The 13406-nt window shown below is 43.9% G+C and overlaps 1 protein-coding gene across 2 annotated transcripts in view; it reads left to right on the forward strand.

The window, feature by feature from the left end:
* TAF15 (TATA-box binding protein associated factor 15) overlaps positions 1 to 7402 on the forward strand; it is a 41498-nt gene extending 34096 nt beyond the window's left edge. For both annotated transcript variants that reach the window (XM_017890999.1, XM_017891000.1), the window contains exons 12-16: positions 1815 to 1907; positions 3831 to 3912; positions 4032 to 4120; positions 4229 to 4790; positions 7066 to 7402. In XM_017890999.1, the coding sequence (XP_017746488.1) occupies positions 1815 to 1907; positions 3831 to 3912; positions 4032 to 4120; positions 4229 to 4790; positions 7066 to 7105 (866 nt within the window). In that variant the 3' untranslated portion in view covers positions 7106 to 7402. The remainder of the gene's footprint in view (positions 1 to 1814; positions 1908 to 3830; positions 3913 to 4031; positions 4121 to 4228; positions 4791 to 7065) is intronic.
* The last annotated feature ends 6004 nt before the right edge of the window (positions 7403 to 13406 follow it).

Here is a 13406-nt window from a genome sequence, read left to right on the forward strand (position 1 = left end):
AAAAAAAAAAAAAAAAAGAAAGAAATTGTAATACCCTATCTGTTCCCATCTCTGTATTCTTTACTTTTTTAGACTAATTGTCAGGCTTCATCACCTTGCTCTTGAAGTCTAAGTCCATTCTTTCGTACTTTGCTGCTTTCATAAGAATGACAGAAATGAATCATGAAGCTATTTCTTTTGTATATGGTATATACAAATAAATAAAGTAAATTTTAGGCTGATTTCCCTTCAAATATAAAGTTAATACATACTTAGAAGAAATAGACTTTTTTTAATGGAAAGTAGAAGAAATGGGTAGAACATCTATAGCCCTCTACTCAAAGGTAGCCACTGATAATATTTCTTAATAATTTTCCTTCTAGTGTTTTAAAATGTATCTTACATCATAATATTCCAAATAGAGTTTTGTCTTAAGGTATTTTTCATTTAACATTTAAACATAGTCATTTCCCCATGTTACAAATTCATCATTTTTGTTGCACCCTAATTTAATAGTAACTAACACTTACTGCATGTTTACTGCAGTGACTTGTGCCCATAGGACGTATGAGCCTTTTAAACCTAACTCTATAGTTCAAATCTTGCCAATTTTATTTACTACTATTTTTTTAAAAGTTACTAATTATAATGCTACTTTGGAAATGATCAGAAAATTTCAAATGGTACCAAGGGCATATGGTAAAATAGGAGTTTCTTTTTCACCTTTGAGCCCTAGTGATCTTGTTTCCCCTAGTAAGCACAGTAGGCAATGCATATAAGCATATGTGTAAATACATACATGTTATTGCACTTGCACATGTATTCATTCCCTTAAACTGGCTTTTTTTCCCCATGTAAAAATATTAGATACAGATTTTTTTTTTTTTTTTTTTGAGCCTGTTGCCAGGGCTAGAGTGCAGTGGCGTGATCATGGCTCACTGTAGCCTTGACTTCCTGGGCTTAGGTGATCAGCCTCAGCCTCCCAAGTAGCTAGGACTTACAGGTGCCACCACACCCAGTTAATTTTTTTGTATTTTTTGTAGAGACGGGGTTTCACGATGTTGCCCAGGCTGGTCCCAAACTCCTGAGCCCAAGCTTTCCTTGGCCTCCCAAAGTGCTGTGATTACAAGCGTGAGTCATCACGCCCGAATTTTTTTTTTTTTTTTTTTTTGAGAGAGAGTATCACTCTGTCTTCCAGGCTAGTATACAATGGCACGATGATAGCTCGCTGCAGCCTTGAATTCCCAGGCTCAAGTAATCCTCATGCCTCAGACTTCTGAGTAGCTAGGACTATAGGCACATGCCACCATGCCTAGCTAATTAAAAAAATTTTTTTTCAGAGAAAGGGTCTCGCTGTGTTCCTCAGGCTTGTCTCAAACTCTTGGCCTCAAGCGAGGCTCCTATCTCAGCTTCCAAAAGTGCTGAGATTGCAGATACAAACCACTGCACCTGGCCTTTTTCTCTACCCCTGACACTGTCTCCTTCCCCAGGCTGGTCTCGTGCTCCTGGACTCAATTGATCTCCCACCTCAGCCTCCTGAGTAGCTGGGAGCTGGTACTACAGACACACACCACTCCACCTTATTTTTTTTTATTTTTATTTTTTTAAGCTTGGCAAGAAGTGACTATCCCCCAGTGACAGATGTGCTCTTTTCAGTAGATAATGACATTTTTAGCACTGTTAGTGTGACTCTTTGGAATACCAGTGTATTTTAATTTCTGTGAGGACATGTCTGTTACTCCTTCGAAACCAAAAATTTCCAAGACTTGTATATTTTTGTTGATAGGTGGAGGTATAGAGTAGCATTGCTTCAAAGCCGATTTCTTTTTTCTTAGGAAAAGAATTCCATGGCAACATCATTAAAGTGTCCTTTGCCACTAGAAGACCTGAATTCATGAGAGGAGGTGGAAGTGGAGGTGGGCGGCGAGGTAAGATCCTTGCTGCGCACAGTCCTGGATACTATCCAAGGGTTTAAATTTGAGTTCATATTCTGTTTCTATTTGTGTGAACTTGGTACTGCTTTTTCTCTCACTAGGTCTTTTTTCCTGTGTCTTAAAATGAGTTCGGGTACTGAATAGGTAAATGAGATATTGTAATAGCTAAGAAGGTAGTGGGAAATGGTTGTAGAAATCCCTTTGGAAAGCTGTATCGTGGTTTGCTGTTCACTTGGAAATCAGGAGGCAATTTTTTTTGGTTTTTGTGTTTTATTGAGATGGTGTCTCGCTCTGCTCAGGCTGGAGTGCAGTGGCGTGATCTCGGCTCACCATAACCTCCGCCTCCTGGGTTCAAGCAATTCTCCTGCCTCAGCCTCTCAAGTAGCTGGGACTACAGGCGTGCACCACCATGTCCAGCTAATTTTTGTATTTTTAGTAGAGACGAGGTTTCACTATGTTGGCCACGCTGGTCTCAAACTCCTGACCTCGTAATCCACCCACCTTGGCCTTCCAAAGTGCTGGGGTTACAGGCGTGAGCCACTGTAGCTGGCAAGGCAGTTGTTTTAATGATACCTAATGAGGTAATTAATCTGACCAGTTTTTTTTTGTTTTGTTTTGTTTTGTTTTGTTTTTTTGAGATGGAGCCTCGCTCTGTCACCCAGGCTGGAGTGCAGTGGCACGATCTCGGCTCACTGCAAGCTCCGCCTCCCTGGTTCACGCCATTCTCCTGCCTCAGCTTCCCGAGTAGCTGGGACTACAGGCGTCTGCCACCATACCTGGCTAATTTTTTGTATTTTTAGTAGAGACGGGGTTTCACCGTGTTAGCCAGGATGGTCTCCATCTCCTGACCTCGTGATCCACCCGCCTTAGCCTCTCAAAGTGCTGGGATTACAGGCGTGAGCCACCGCTCCTGGCCAACTAATCTGACCAGTTTTTAAGCTACCTGATACAGTTACTGCCAGCTTTTTAAAAAAATTTTTTATTTTAATTTTTTTTTTTTTGAGACAGAATTTCGCTCTTGTTGCCCAGGCTGGAGTACAATGACGCGTTCTCGGCTCACCACAACCTTTCCCTCCGGGTTCAAGTGATTGTCCTGCCTCAGCCTCCCGAGTGGCTGGGATTACAGGCATGTGCCACCACGCCCGGCTAATTTTGTATTTTTAGTAGAGATGGGGTTTCTCCATGTTGGTCAGGCTGCTCTCGAACTCCTGACCTGAGATGATCCGCCCACCTTGGCCTCCCAAAGTGCTGAGATTACAGGTGTGAGCTACCGTGCTCGGCCCAGCTTCTTCATTTCTATGAGATTCATATACTTGTCTTTTTTGTTTTGTTTTGTTTTGTGGGTGAATGTTACTGTGGCCTTTACATTCATACTCTCACATTTGGAGTTTGTCTTCTCACCTCATCTTCATCATGGAGATTCTCTAAGTAGGGTATAGGTTAGGCATCGTAAGTTTGAAAATCTGAAATTGGGAATCCAAAACTTTGAGTACCGACATAATGCTCAAAGGAAATGGTCATTGAAGCATTTCAGGTTTTGGGTTTTTGGATTTGGGCTGCTCAACTTGCAAGTAGAAGGCAAATATTTCAAAATCTGAAAAACCCAAAATCAGAGACAGTTTGGGTCCCAAGTATTTTGGGGAAGGGTTACTCAACCTGTATTATAGAAAATGGACTTGGAAGTTTTCTAGTGCATTATTTGCACTGTATTGTGTGCCTAGGGTCTGTTTTCAAGGTCCTCTGTTTACTGAGTACAAGACCCAAATCAAAGAATTACAAAGTCCTGCTGTAAGGGGTTAATTTGCAGAGTGCTGCCTAAGTATTGATGGGTACCTACTCGTATGTTTTATCTGATGCTTTTCTTCTGTTTTGTTAATGTCTGCTGCTGATTTTTCTCCCCTGGCCCCATCCCCCTAGGCCGTGGAGGATATAGAGGTCGTGGAGGCTTTCAAGGGAGAGGTGGAGACCCCAAAAGTGGGGATTGGGTTTGCCCTAATCCGTAAGTATCTTGTTTACTTTGGTGAGAGTAGGGGTTGGAATTGGGGCTGGAGGGTACAGAAAGGAGTTCTGAGTCCATTAGAAACTATCTAGGAGCATTATATTTTCCTCCTTTCTTAGGTCATGCGGAAATATGAACTTTGCTCGAAGGAATTCCTGCAATCAGTGCAATGAGCCTAGACCAGAGGACTCTCGTCCCTCAGGAGGAGGTGGGTCAGCCTTTTAATGGCATCTGCATCGTGCTTATCTTCTGACTAGCATTAAGGGGGCTTTACGTTGTTTCTGCTGGCCTCATTGTTTGCATTTCTACCTTGCAGATTTCCGGGGGAGAGGCTACGGTGGAGAGAGGGGCTACAGAGGTCGTGGGGGCAGAGGTGGAGACCGAGGCGGCTATGGTGGAGACAGAAGTGGGGGTGGCTATGGTGGAGACAGAAGCAGCGGTGGTGGCTACAGCGGAGATAGAAGTGGGGGCGGCTATGGTGGAGACAGAAGTGGGGGTGGCTATGGTGGGGACAGAGGCGGCGGCTATGGTGGGGACAGAGGAGGCGGCTATGGAGGAGACCGAGGAGGTGGCTATGGAGGAGATCGAGGTGGCTATGGAGGAGACCGAGGAGGAGGCTATGGCGGAGACCGAGGCGGCTATGGAGGAGATCGAGGAGGTTACGGAGGAGATCGAGGAGGTTATGGAGGAGATCGAGGAGGCTATGGAGGAGACAGAAGCCGGGGGGGCTATGGAGGAGACCGTGGTGGTGGCAGTGGCTACGGTGGAGACCGAAGTGGAGGATATGGAGGAGACAGGAGTGGTGGCGGCTATGGAGGAGACCGAGGTGGGGGCTACGGAGGAGACCGAGGTGGCTATGGAGGCAAAATGGGAGGAAGGTGAGTATTAGAATGCGTTTATTAACCTTTTTACTTCACCACACCTAGATTGAGGGGTTTGAACCACATTTTCTTTTTACCAATGTTTTGGAACTTGAGTTTCCCATTGGCAGTTCTCTCAGGATGGAGAAGATGATTTAGTTTCCTGCTTATCAATTTCTAAAATTTTGTTTTGGAACTTTTATTTTTTAACTTTAATTTTATTTTTTAGAGACAATAAAATTAAATTTAGTGACAGAGACGGGGTCTTGTTCTGTCATCCAGGCTAGAGTGCAGTGGTATGATCATAGCTCATTGTAACCTCAAACTCTTAGACTCAGGCAATGCTCCTGCCTCTGTCTCCCAAGTAGCTGGGACTGTAGGTGTGTGCCACCACACCTGGCCAATTTTTTAAAAATTTTCTGTAGAGACAGGGTCTCACTATGTTGCCCAGGCTGGTCTCAAACTCCTGGCCTCATTCCTCCTGTCTTGGCCTCCCAAAGTGTTTGGATTACAGGTATGAGCCACAGCACCTGCTGGAAATTCTTTATTATTATTATTATTATTTTTTGAGTCTCACTCTGTCGCCCAGGCTGGAGTGCAGTGGTGCGATCTTGACTCACTGCAAGCCCTGCCTCCTGGGTTCATGCCGTTCTCCTGCCTCAGCCTCCCGAGTAGCTGGGACTATAGGCGCCCACCACCATGCCCGGCTAATTTTTTGTATTTTTAGTAGAGACAGGGTTTCACCGTGTTAGCCAGGATGGTCTCGATCTCCTGACCTCGTGATCTGCCTGCCTCGGCCTCCCAAAGTGCTGGGATTACAGGCGTGAGCCACCGATCCCTGCCACCTGCTGGAAATTCTTATTCATAAATCTTTATTTGTTTGGATGTATCTGTGTGTGTTTTTTTTTCTCATAAAGATAATTGAGATTGACAGATAATAACTTGAAACTATGTGTAAATCAGGAGTTCCTAATCTAAGTGAAGGAACATACCTTTCATAGGGTGGTTCTTTTTCAAATCATATATACTGCCCTGCAGTTATTTTTCTGGAGATTCTGGTAATAACTTTCCTAGGTAAAAACCACTGATGGGAATGCCTTGTGCACATGAATGGTGTAGCAGCAGCAGAAGTTGAAGACCAATGATAGAAAGTAACTTCAATTATTATACTAAGGACCTCTATGCCAGCAGCAGTATAAGGCAGTGAGAATTAGTATAGAATATGGTTAAGAGCGTGAAGTTGGGAAACAGACTGTCTGAATTTAAATCCTGACTCTACCACTTACTAGCTGTGTGATCTTAGGAAAGTTACTTAATCCTTTGAAGTGTTGGAGTGTCAGTACTTTTTTTTTTTTTTTTGAAATGGAGTCTCGCTTTGTCGCCCAGGCTGGAGTGCAGTGGCACAAACTTGGCTCACTGCAAACTTCGCCTCCCGGGTTCACACCATTCTCCTGCCTCAGCCTCCCAAGTAGCTGGGACTACAGGCGCCTGCCACCACGCCTGGCTAATATTTTGTATTTTTAGTAGAGACGAAGTTTCACTGTGTTAGCCAGGATGGTCTCGATCTCCTGACCTCGTGATCCGCCTCCCTTGGCCTCCCAAAGTGCTGGGATTACTGGGTGCGTGAGCCACCACACCTAGCCTGGAGTGTCAGTACTCTTATCTGTAAAATGGGGCTAGTAAAACATCCTTTTCAGATTTGTATTAGATTACGTTGTACTAGTTGCTGGCCCATAGTAAGCACTATATAATTTTTAGCTATTATGAGTAACCTAATTACCATCTGTTGAACACTTATTAGTGTGTGGCCAATACTGTAAAGTGTTCTTATAGTCTTTAGTTCTAGTCCTGTCATCCCTATGAAGTACGTATACTTCTCATTTTATAGAGTCAGAGTCATTTAGTGTAACTTTTCCAAGGTCACATAGTAAGTGGCAGATCCAGAATTCATGCATGTAAGTGCTTGCTTATTCCACTATGCCACTCTCCTATTTAGAGTGCTGGAATTGGGACAGTTTCTGATCTCCTGAAATATTTGTGGTTTGAAGTCTTTATTCTAGGTGGAAAATTTTTAAGAGTGAAGCAAAGATTGTTCTAGGAACTTTGTGAATCTTAAAGCTGATAAATTAGACATTTAAGTGTCTTCTAGGAGTATAGAAATAAATGAGGCATGGTGTCATTCTTTAGAAATTGTCTAGCTGATGCCAATCACTTAGCACCCTCAAGTAGTGTCTGATGCTCCCCCTTGGTAGAAAATTAGAATTTAGTCCGGCTCTTTATTTTTCATTCCTAGAAACGACTACAGAAATGATCAGCGCAACCGACCATACTGATGACTGTTTTGAATGTTCCTTTGTCTCTGACATGATCCATAGTGAAATTGCCAGAGTTTTGCCTGCTGCTTTCCTCGTGGCCTCTTCTTGGGTAGTGAAATTAAGTGACATTTGGATTTTTATTTGGGTGGGAGGGCTGGGACAGTTTTTCTTTTAGAAATGTCTGTTGAGAGTTCCCCCTTTAGTTTCCAACCTTCTCCCCAACCCTTGGAGCTAAATGCGTTGTAAAATATTGCCAAAATGAAAAGTGTTTTGTAATACTGCAATAAAGGCTGCTTGTTTTTGTGGACTTTTGTACATATTAGTGCATTGTTCTGTCACACACAGGACTCAGTTACATTAGACTCTAATCCTAAAGAATTAGGAAATGAATTATGTACTTCAGTAAATTAAAATGTTACTTTCAACAATATTTATTGAGCTCCTAATGTGTTTAGTGGTTCCCAGGAATGACTACAAGTCAGAATCACCTGAAGAGTTTGTTAAAATTAGATTCCTAGGTTGTTAAATTTAGATTCCTAGATTCCCAGCCCCCTAGGTCTGCTGGATCAGAACTCAGTGAGGTATGGGGAGTTAGGGCTGGAAATACTTATTTATATCAAGCTTACCAGGTGATTTTGATACAGTTGTTTAGTATCAGTTGACATTTATTTAGAGGAGTGTTCTAGATGCTGGGAATATGAAGTTCCAAGGAAGAGAAAGGATTTACAAGCCAGGGTTAAGATGGCAACATATGTTATGTTATTTGCTGTTTATTAGAGAACTATTTATTCTACTCTTTTTTTTTTTTTTTTTTTTTTTTTGAGACAGAGTCTAGCTCTGTCGCCCAGGCTGGAGTGCAGTGGCACGATCCCTGCTCACTGCAAGCTCCGCCGCCCAGTTTCTGGCCATTCTTCTGCCTCAGCCTCCCGAATAGCTGGGACTACAGGCGCTTGCCACCACACCTGGCTGATTTTTTGTGTTCTTAGTAGAGACGGGGTTTCACCCTGTTAGGATGGTCTCGATCTCCTTACCTCATGATCTGCCCTCCTTGGCCTCCCAAAGTGCTGGGATTACAGGCGTGAGCCACCGCGCCCGGCCTATTCTACTCTTAACTGTGGGTAAGGCACTGGATCAGATTGTAGATACGTTGCTGGTCAAGTAAGCAGAAAACATAGACGATAAGTGCACCAGTAAAAAGTACAAGGTGCTTAGAGGGCTGATTTGAAGGACACTAAATTTAGTCACATGGGAGTAGTGAAAGGCGAATGTGGAGGGAAGACGAGGAGTTCACTAAGTACAGAGACTGAGAAAATAGTGTTCACTCAGTACAGAGGCGAGAAAATAGTGTTCCCAGAAGGAAACGACATGAATAAATCAGGAGTTAAGACAGAGTTGGGAGCAGGATCTGCACTTGAGAATTGTATTTAGTTCTTTGTGACTGAAGGGAAGAGTTCAAGGTTGGTCATGCAAAAGAAAAGACTGGAGAGGTAAACAAGCTCTATGACAAGGTCCTTGCATTTCACTTTTTATCTCCCTCCAAATAGGGAGTCATTAAAAGATGGTAAATCAGTGTGGCATGATCTGAGTGGCATCGGATGATGATTATGACTGCCTTGCGGGAAGGCTGGACTGGAGACAGCCAGGTGAGGGATTATATTGGCCTGAGGCTCAGAAGGTGACTAGAAGAAAGGAAATAACTAGATTTGAAAAATCAAGAGGGAAATTTGACAGGATTTAGTTGGATGTCAGAAATAGTGGAGAAGGAAGAGTCTGGTTTCTGGCCTGCGTGATTGGGTAGATAAATTCATTGGGAAAGGAACAGCTTTGCAGGCAAGATGGGAATTAATTCCATTTTGAATATGTTGAGTTCGGAGTACTCATGAAACTTCTAGAGACATCCTCTAATTCTGCAACTCAAAGTAGCATTTAATACCATGTTCCCCTGATTATCTGCCTTACTGAATTACATGTCTACCTTCTCAACTTGACCTCTACATGTTGGAAGTTTCTTGGGGCTTTTTCTAAGCCCCTTTCTCTTAATCACTTTTATCCTGGGCAAGCTTATCCAGGGTATGGCTTTACCATCTAATATGGTGATAACTACCAAATTTACGTCTCCAGTCCTGATCTCTCCCCTCCCAGTTGCCTACTTGACCTTTGCACTTAGATGTAAAATAATTGTGTTAAAAACATGTGGACTGAATAGAACTTTTGAGCTTCCCTTCCAAATGTTTCTTCCTAGTGTTCCTAACCCACTCCAAAACAAATCTGTGAATGAGGCCTGGGCATTTTTTATTGTTTTGAAACAGTCTTGCACTGTCACCTGGGCTGGAGTGCAGTGGCACGACCTTGGCTCACTGCAACCTCCGCCTCCTGGGTTCAAGCGATTCACCTGCCTCAGCCTCAGCCTCCCGAGTAACCGGGATTACAGGCATCTGCCACTACGCCCAGCTAATTTTTTGTGTTTTTAGAAACGGGTTCACTATGTTGGCCAAGCTGGTCTCGAACTCCTGACCTCGTGTTCCGCCCGCCTCGGCCTCCCAAAGTGCTGGGATTACAAGTGTGAGCCACCGTGCCTGGAGGCCTGGGCATATTTTAAGAGCCCCAGGTGATTCTAGTTTTCGGGGACAGTATATGGAAAGAGAAGAGCCTAGGAGGAAACTTGGAGAAATACTGACATTTAATAGATGAGCAGAAGAGGATCCTAAAACAGATTAGAATGGGAATGGCCAGTGAGGCGTGGTCAGTGGAACCCAAAAGAAGAATGAATTTTAGGAAAGGAGAAGCTAATAATATCAAGTACTTAAGCCAGGCTATGTCATGTAAAGGATAGAAGGTATTCATTACATTGATCAACATAGTTATACATTATTTTAGCGCAGCGTTTCTCAATCTTGATAATATTGATATTCTGGGTTGGAAAATGCCCTGTGGGATGCTGCCCTGTGCATTGTAGGATGTTTAATAGCATTCCTGGCCTCTACCTACTGGATGCCTGTAGCAGCTCTTACCTCTCCATGTTGTGACAACCAAAAAATGGCTTCAGATGGCCACTAGGGGGCAAAATTGCCCCCTGTTGAGAACCACTGCCTTAGCAAAAGTAGTCTGGGTAGAGAATTGAATTCTGAACTCAAACTGCAGTGGGATAATAGAAACGCGTAATAGAAAGTTAATAAAAATTGGAGAAATGGATACAGGACAAAGAATTTTGATTATGAAGGGTAGAGGCATGATGTGAGAGGAGGAGGTAGCTAGATGGGGATACTGGCATGTGAAAGGTTATTTTTAAGATGGGTGAGAACTGAGCATATTTATACACTACATGGAAGGAAATTGAATAATTGATGTTCAAGTCCCTTGAAGGGATGACGTCTAGAATGTCGGTGAAGGATTTGCCTTAGGAGAATGCCTCTTGCATTGCAGTTGGAGGTAAAAATAGGTGCGAATGCTGATAGTAGTAAAAACATGACTAACATTAATTGGGAGCTTACTGTGTGCTAGGCACATAAGCAGTCTGTGTATTATCTCATTTAACTCACAGCAATCCTTTGAAGCTAGGAGGTATCGGAAATACTTCACAGAAGAGGTAGATGGTGTAAATGATTTTGAATGCCATTGGGAAGGGGCTTTTTAGGGGGTACAGTAAGGAACAGAGGCACTGAGAGATTGAGCAACTTGCCCAGATCAAATCTTTAGTAAGTGGCAGAGCCAGAATTCTAACCTAGGCATCTGCCTTAGAGCCTGTGCTCTTATCTACTTTTGTGCTATAAGCAAGCGTATAGCTGAGGTGTCAGGAAGAAGTTGAGGTAATTCCATCTGATGTCTTTTTGTTTTCCTGATGAGAAAGTATAATAGTCTGCAGAGTTTGGGGAAGTAATACAATAGAAAGTTTTTTGCCCAGACTGGAGTGCAGTGGCATGATCTCAGCTCACTGTAAGCTCCGCCTCCCAGGTTCACTCCATTCTCCTGACTCAACCCCAGAGAAGCTGGGACTACAGGCGCCCGTCACCATGCCCGACTAATTTTTTGTATTTTTAGTAAAGACAGGGTTTCACCTTGTTAGCCAGGATGGTCTCAATCTCCTGACCTCGTGATCCACCCACTTCGGCCTCCTAAAATTCTGGGATTACAGGCATGAGCCACCACACCCGGCCGAAAGTTTAAGAGATTGTAGGATATGTGAGGTTAGAAGGGAAGGCTTGACATATAACCACTATGGGGATCAGGAAAGTATGTGCCTAGGAACCCATACATCTGCCAGGTGACAATAAGGGCTCAGTTAAAGTAGGAGGCAAGTAGGCCAGGCGCGGTGGCTCATGCCTGTAATCCCAGCACTTTGGGAGGCCAGGGCGAGCGGATCACGAGGTCAGGAGATCAAGACCATTCTGGCTAACACGGTGAAACCCTGTCTCTACTAAAAATACAAAAAATTAGCCGGGCATGGTGGCAGGTGCCTGTGGTTCCAGCTACTCAGGAGGCTGAGGCAGGAGAATGGCCGGAACCCAGGAAGCGGAGCTTGCAGTGAGCAGAGATCGTGCTACTGCACTCCAGCCTGGGTGACAGAGCAAGACTCCGTCTCAAAAAAAAAAAAAAAAAAAAAATAGGCAAGTATTTAGGGGTACCAGTCTGTATGGATATGTGATTTTTTCAACAGCTTTGATAGCAACGTGGTTATAGGAGCAGAGGCAGTTTGATTTAGAGTAGGGGTTTTTCTCATCAGAGATGATCAGAGATGAAAAAAGTGAGGGTAGTGATTAATGGATGGGATCCAGGTTGAGAAAGAAAAAAAGAGGGAGTAATAGGGAGGATGGAGGGAAGTCAGGACTTTAGTGTTGATGATGAGATTCAAAGAACTTGTTTGGATAATAAGAACGGCATAGATTGAAGGTTTGGTCAGAAAGTGAGATGTGAACATTTTAGAGATAGAGCAATTCCTAGGATGACAAAGGTTAGGTGTGATGTTGGAGGTGGGTAGCCAAAGTGAATGGAAGGGAAATGTCTTTGTAATTGAGATGAAGGACTGAGGGGCTGGAGTATTGAATGGTTGTCCAAAGGGATGCCATCAACGAGGTGACAAGATTAAGATTCAGGCAATGAATGAGAGGAAATGGAGAAATGGACCAGTGGTAATTGCTGGTTGGAGAGCAGGATCCTCAGCAAAACATTGATTTTCTTTTTCTTTTCTTTTCTTTTTTTTTTTTTAAGATGGAGTCTCACTCTATTGTCCAGGCAGTGGCATGTTCTGGGCTCACTGCAACTTCTGCCTCCTGGGTTCAAGCGATTCTCCTGCTTCAGCCTCCCAAATAGCTGGGATTACAGGTGCCTGCCACTGCACCCAGCTAATCTTTGTATTTTTAGTAGAGATGGGGTTTTGTTATGTTGACCAGGCTGGTCTCAAACTCCTGACCTCAGGTGATCCACCTACCTTGGCCTTCCAAAGTGCTGGGATTACAGGTGTGCGCCACCACGCCCAACAGATTTTCTTTTATTTTCTCTTATTATTTATTAGTTCTATTGTATTTGTAGTTTTTTGAGACAGAGTCCGTCTGTTCCCCAGATGTGGAGTAAGTGGCACAATCTCGGCTCACACTGCACAGCCTCCGCCTCCTGGGTTCCCGCATTGTCCTGTCAGCCTCCTGTGTAACTGGGACTAACAGGTACCCGCCCCCACCATGGCTAATATTTTTGTATTTTTAGTTGAAGGGGTTCACTGTGTTAGGCCAGGATGGTCTCGATCTCCTGACCTGGTGGTCCGCCCGTTTCGGCCTCCCAAAGTGCTGGGATTACAGGCGTGAGCCACTGCGCCCGGCCTATTTTTTATTTTTGAGACAGAGTCTTACTCTGTCGTCCAGGCTGAAGTGCAGTGGCACAATCTTGTCTCACTGCAACCTCCCCCTCCTGTGTTCAAATGATCCTCCTGCCTCAGCCTCCCAAGTTTAACTGGGATTACAAATGCGTTCCACCACATCTGGCTAATTTTTGTATTTTTAGTAGAGATAGGGTTTCACCATGTTAGCCAGGCTGGTTTTGGACTCCTCACCTCAAGTGATGCTTCTGCCTCGGCCTCTCAGAGTGCTGGGATTACAGCCATGAGCCACTTCGCCTGGCTGAAACACTGATTTTTATATAGATGTGCAAAACAGTGGTGATATTGGGAGGGATTTAGGAGAATCAGCAACACCTGAGCGATTTCAGAAAGGGGCCCAGTCAATAGCCAGACTTCAGTTACAGCCTGAAAGATAGATGAGAAGGTTTGAAGGAGAGTAGAGGGTGTGAATGCTTTTTGTTTGCCATCAGAAGAAGCATCCAGAGATCCCAT

This window comes from Rhinopithecus bieti, unplaced genomic scaffold (genome assembly GCF_001698545.2).
Source record: "Rhinopithecus bieti isolate Rb0 unplaced genomic scaffold, ASM169854v2 scaffold_20840, whole genome shotgun sequence".
Taxonomy (NCBI): Eukaryota; Metazoa; Chordata; class Mammalia; order Primates; family Cercopithecidae; genus Rhinopithecus; species Rhinopithecus bieti.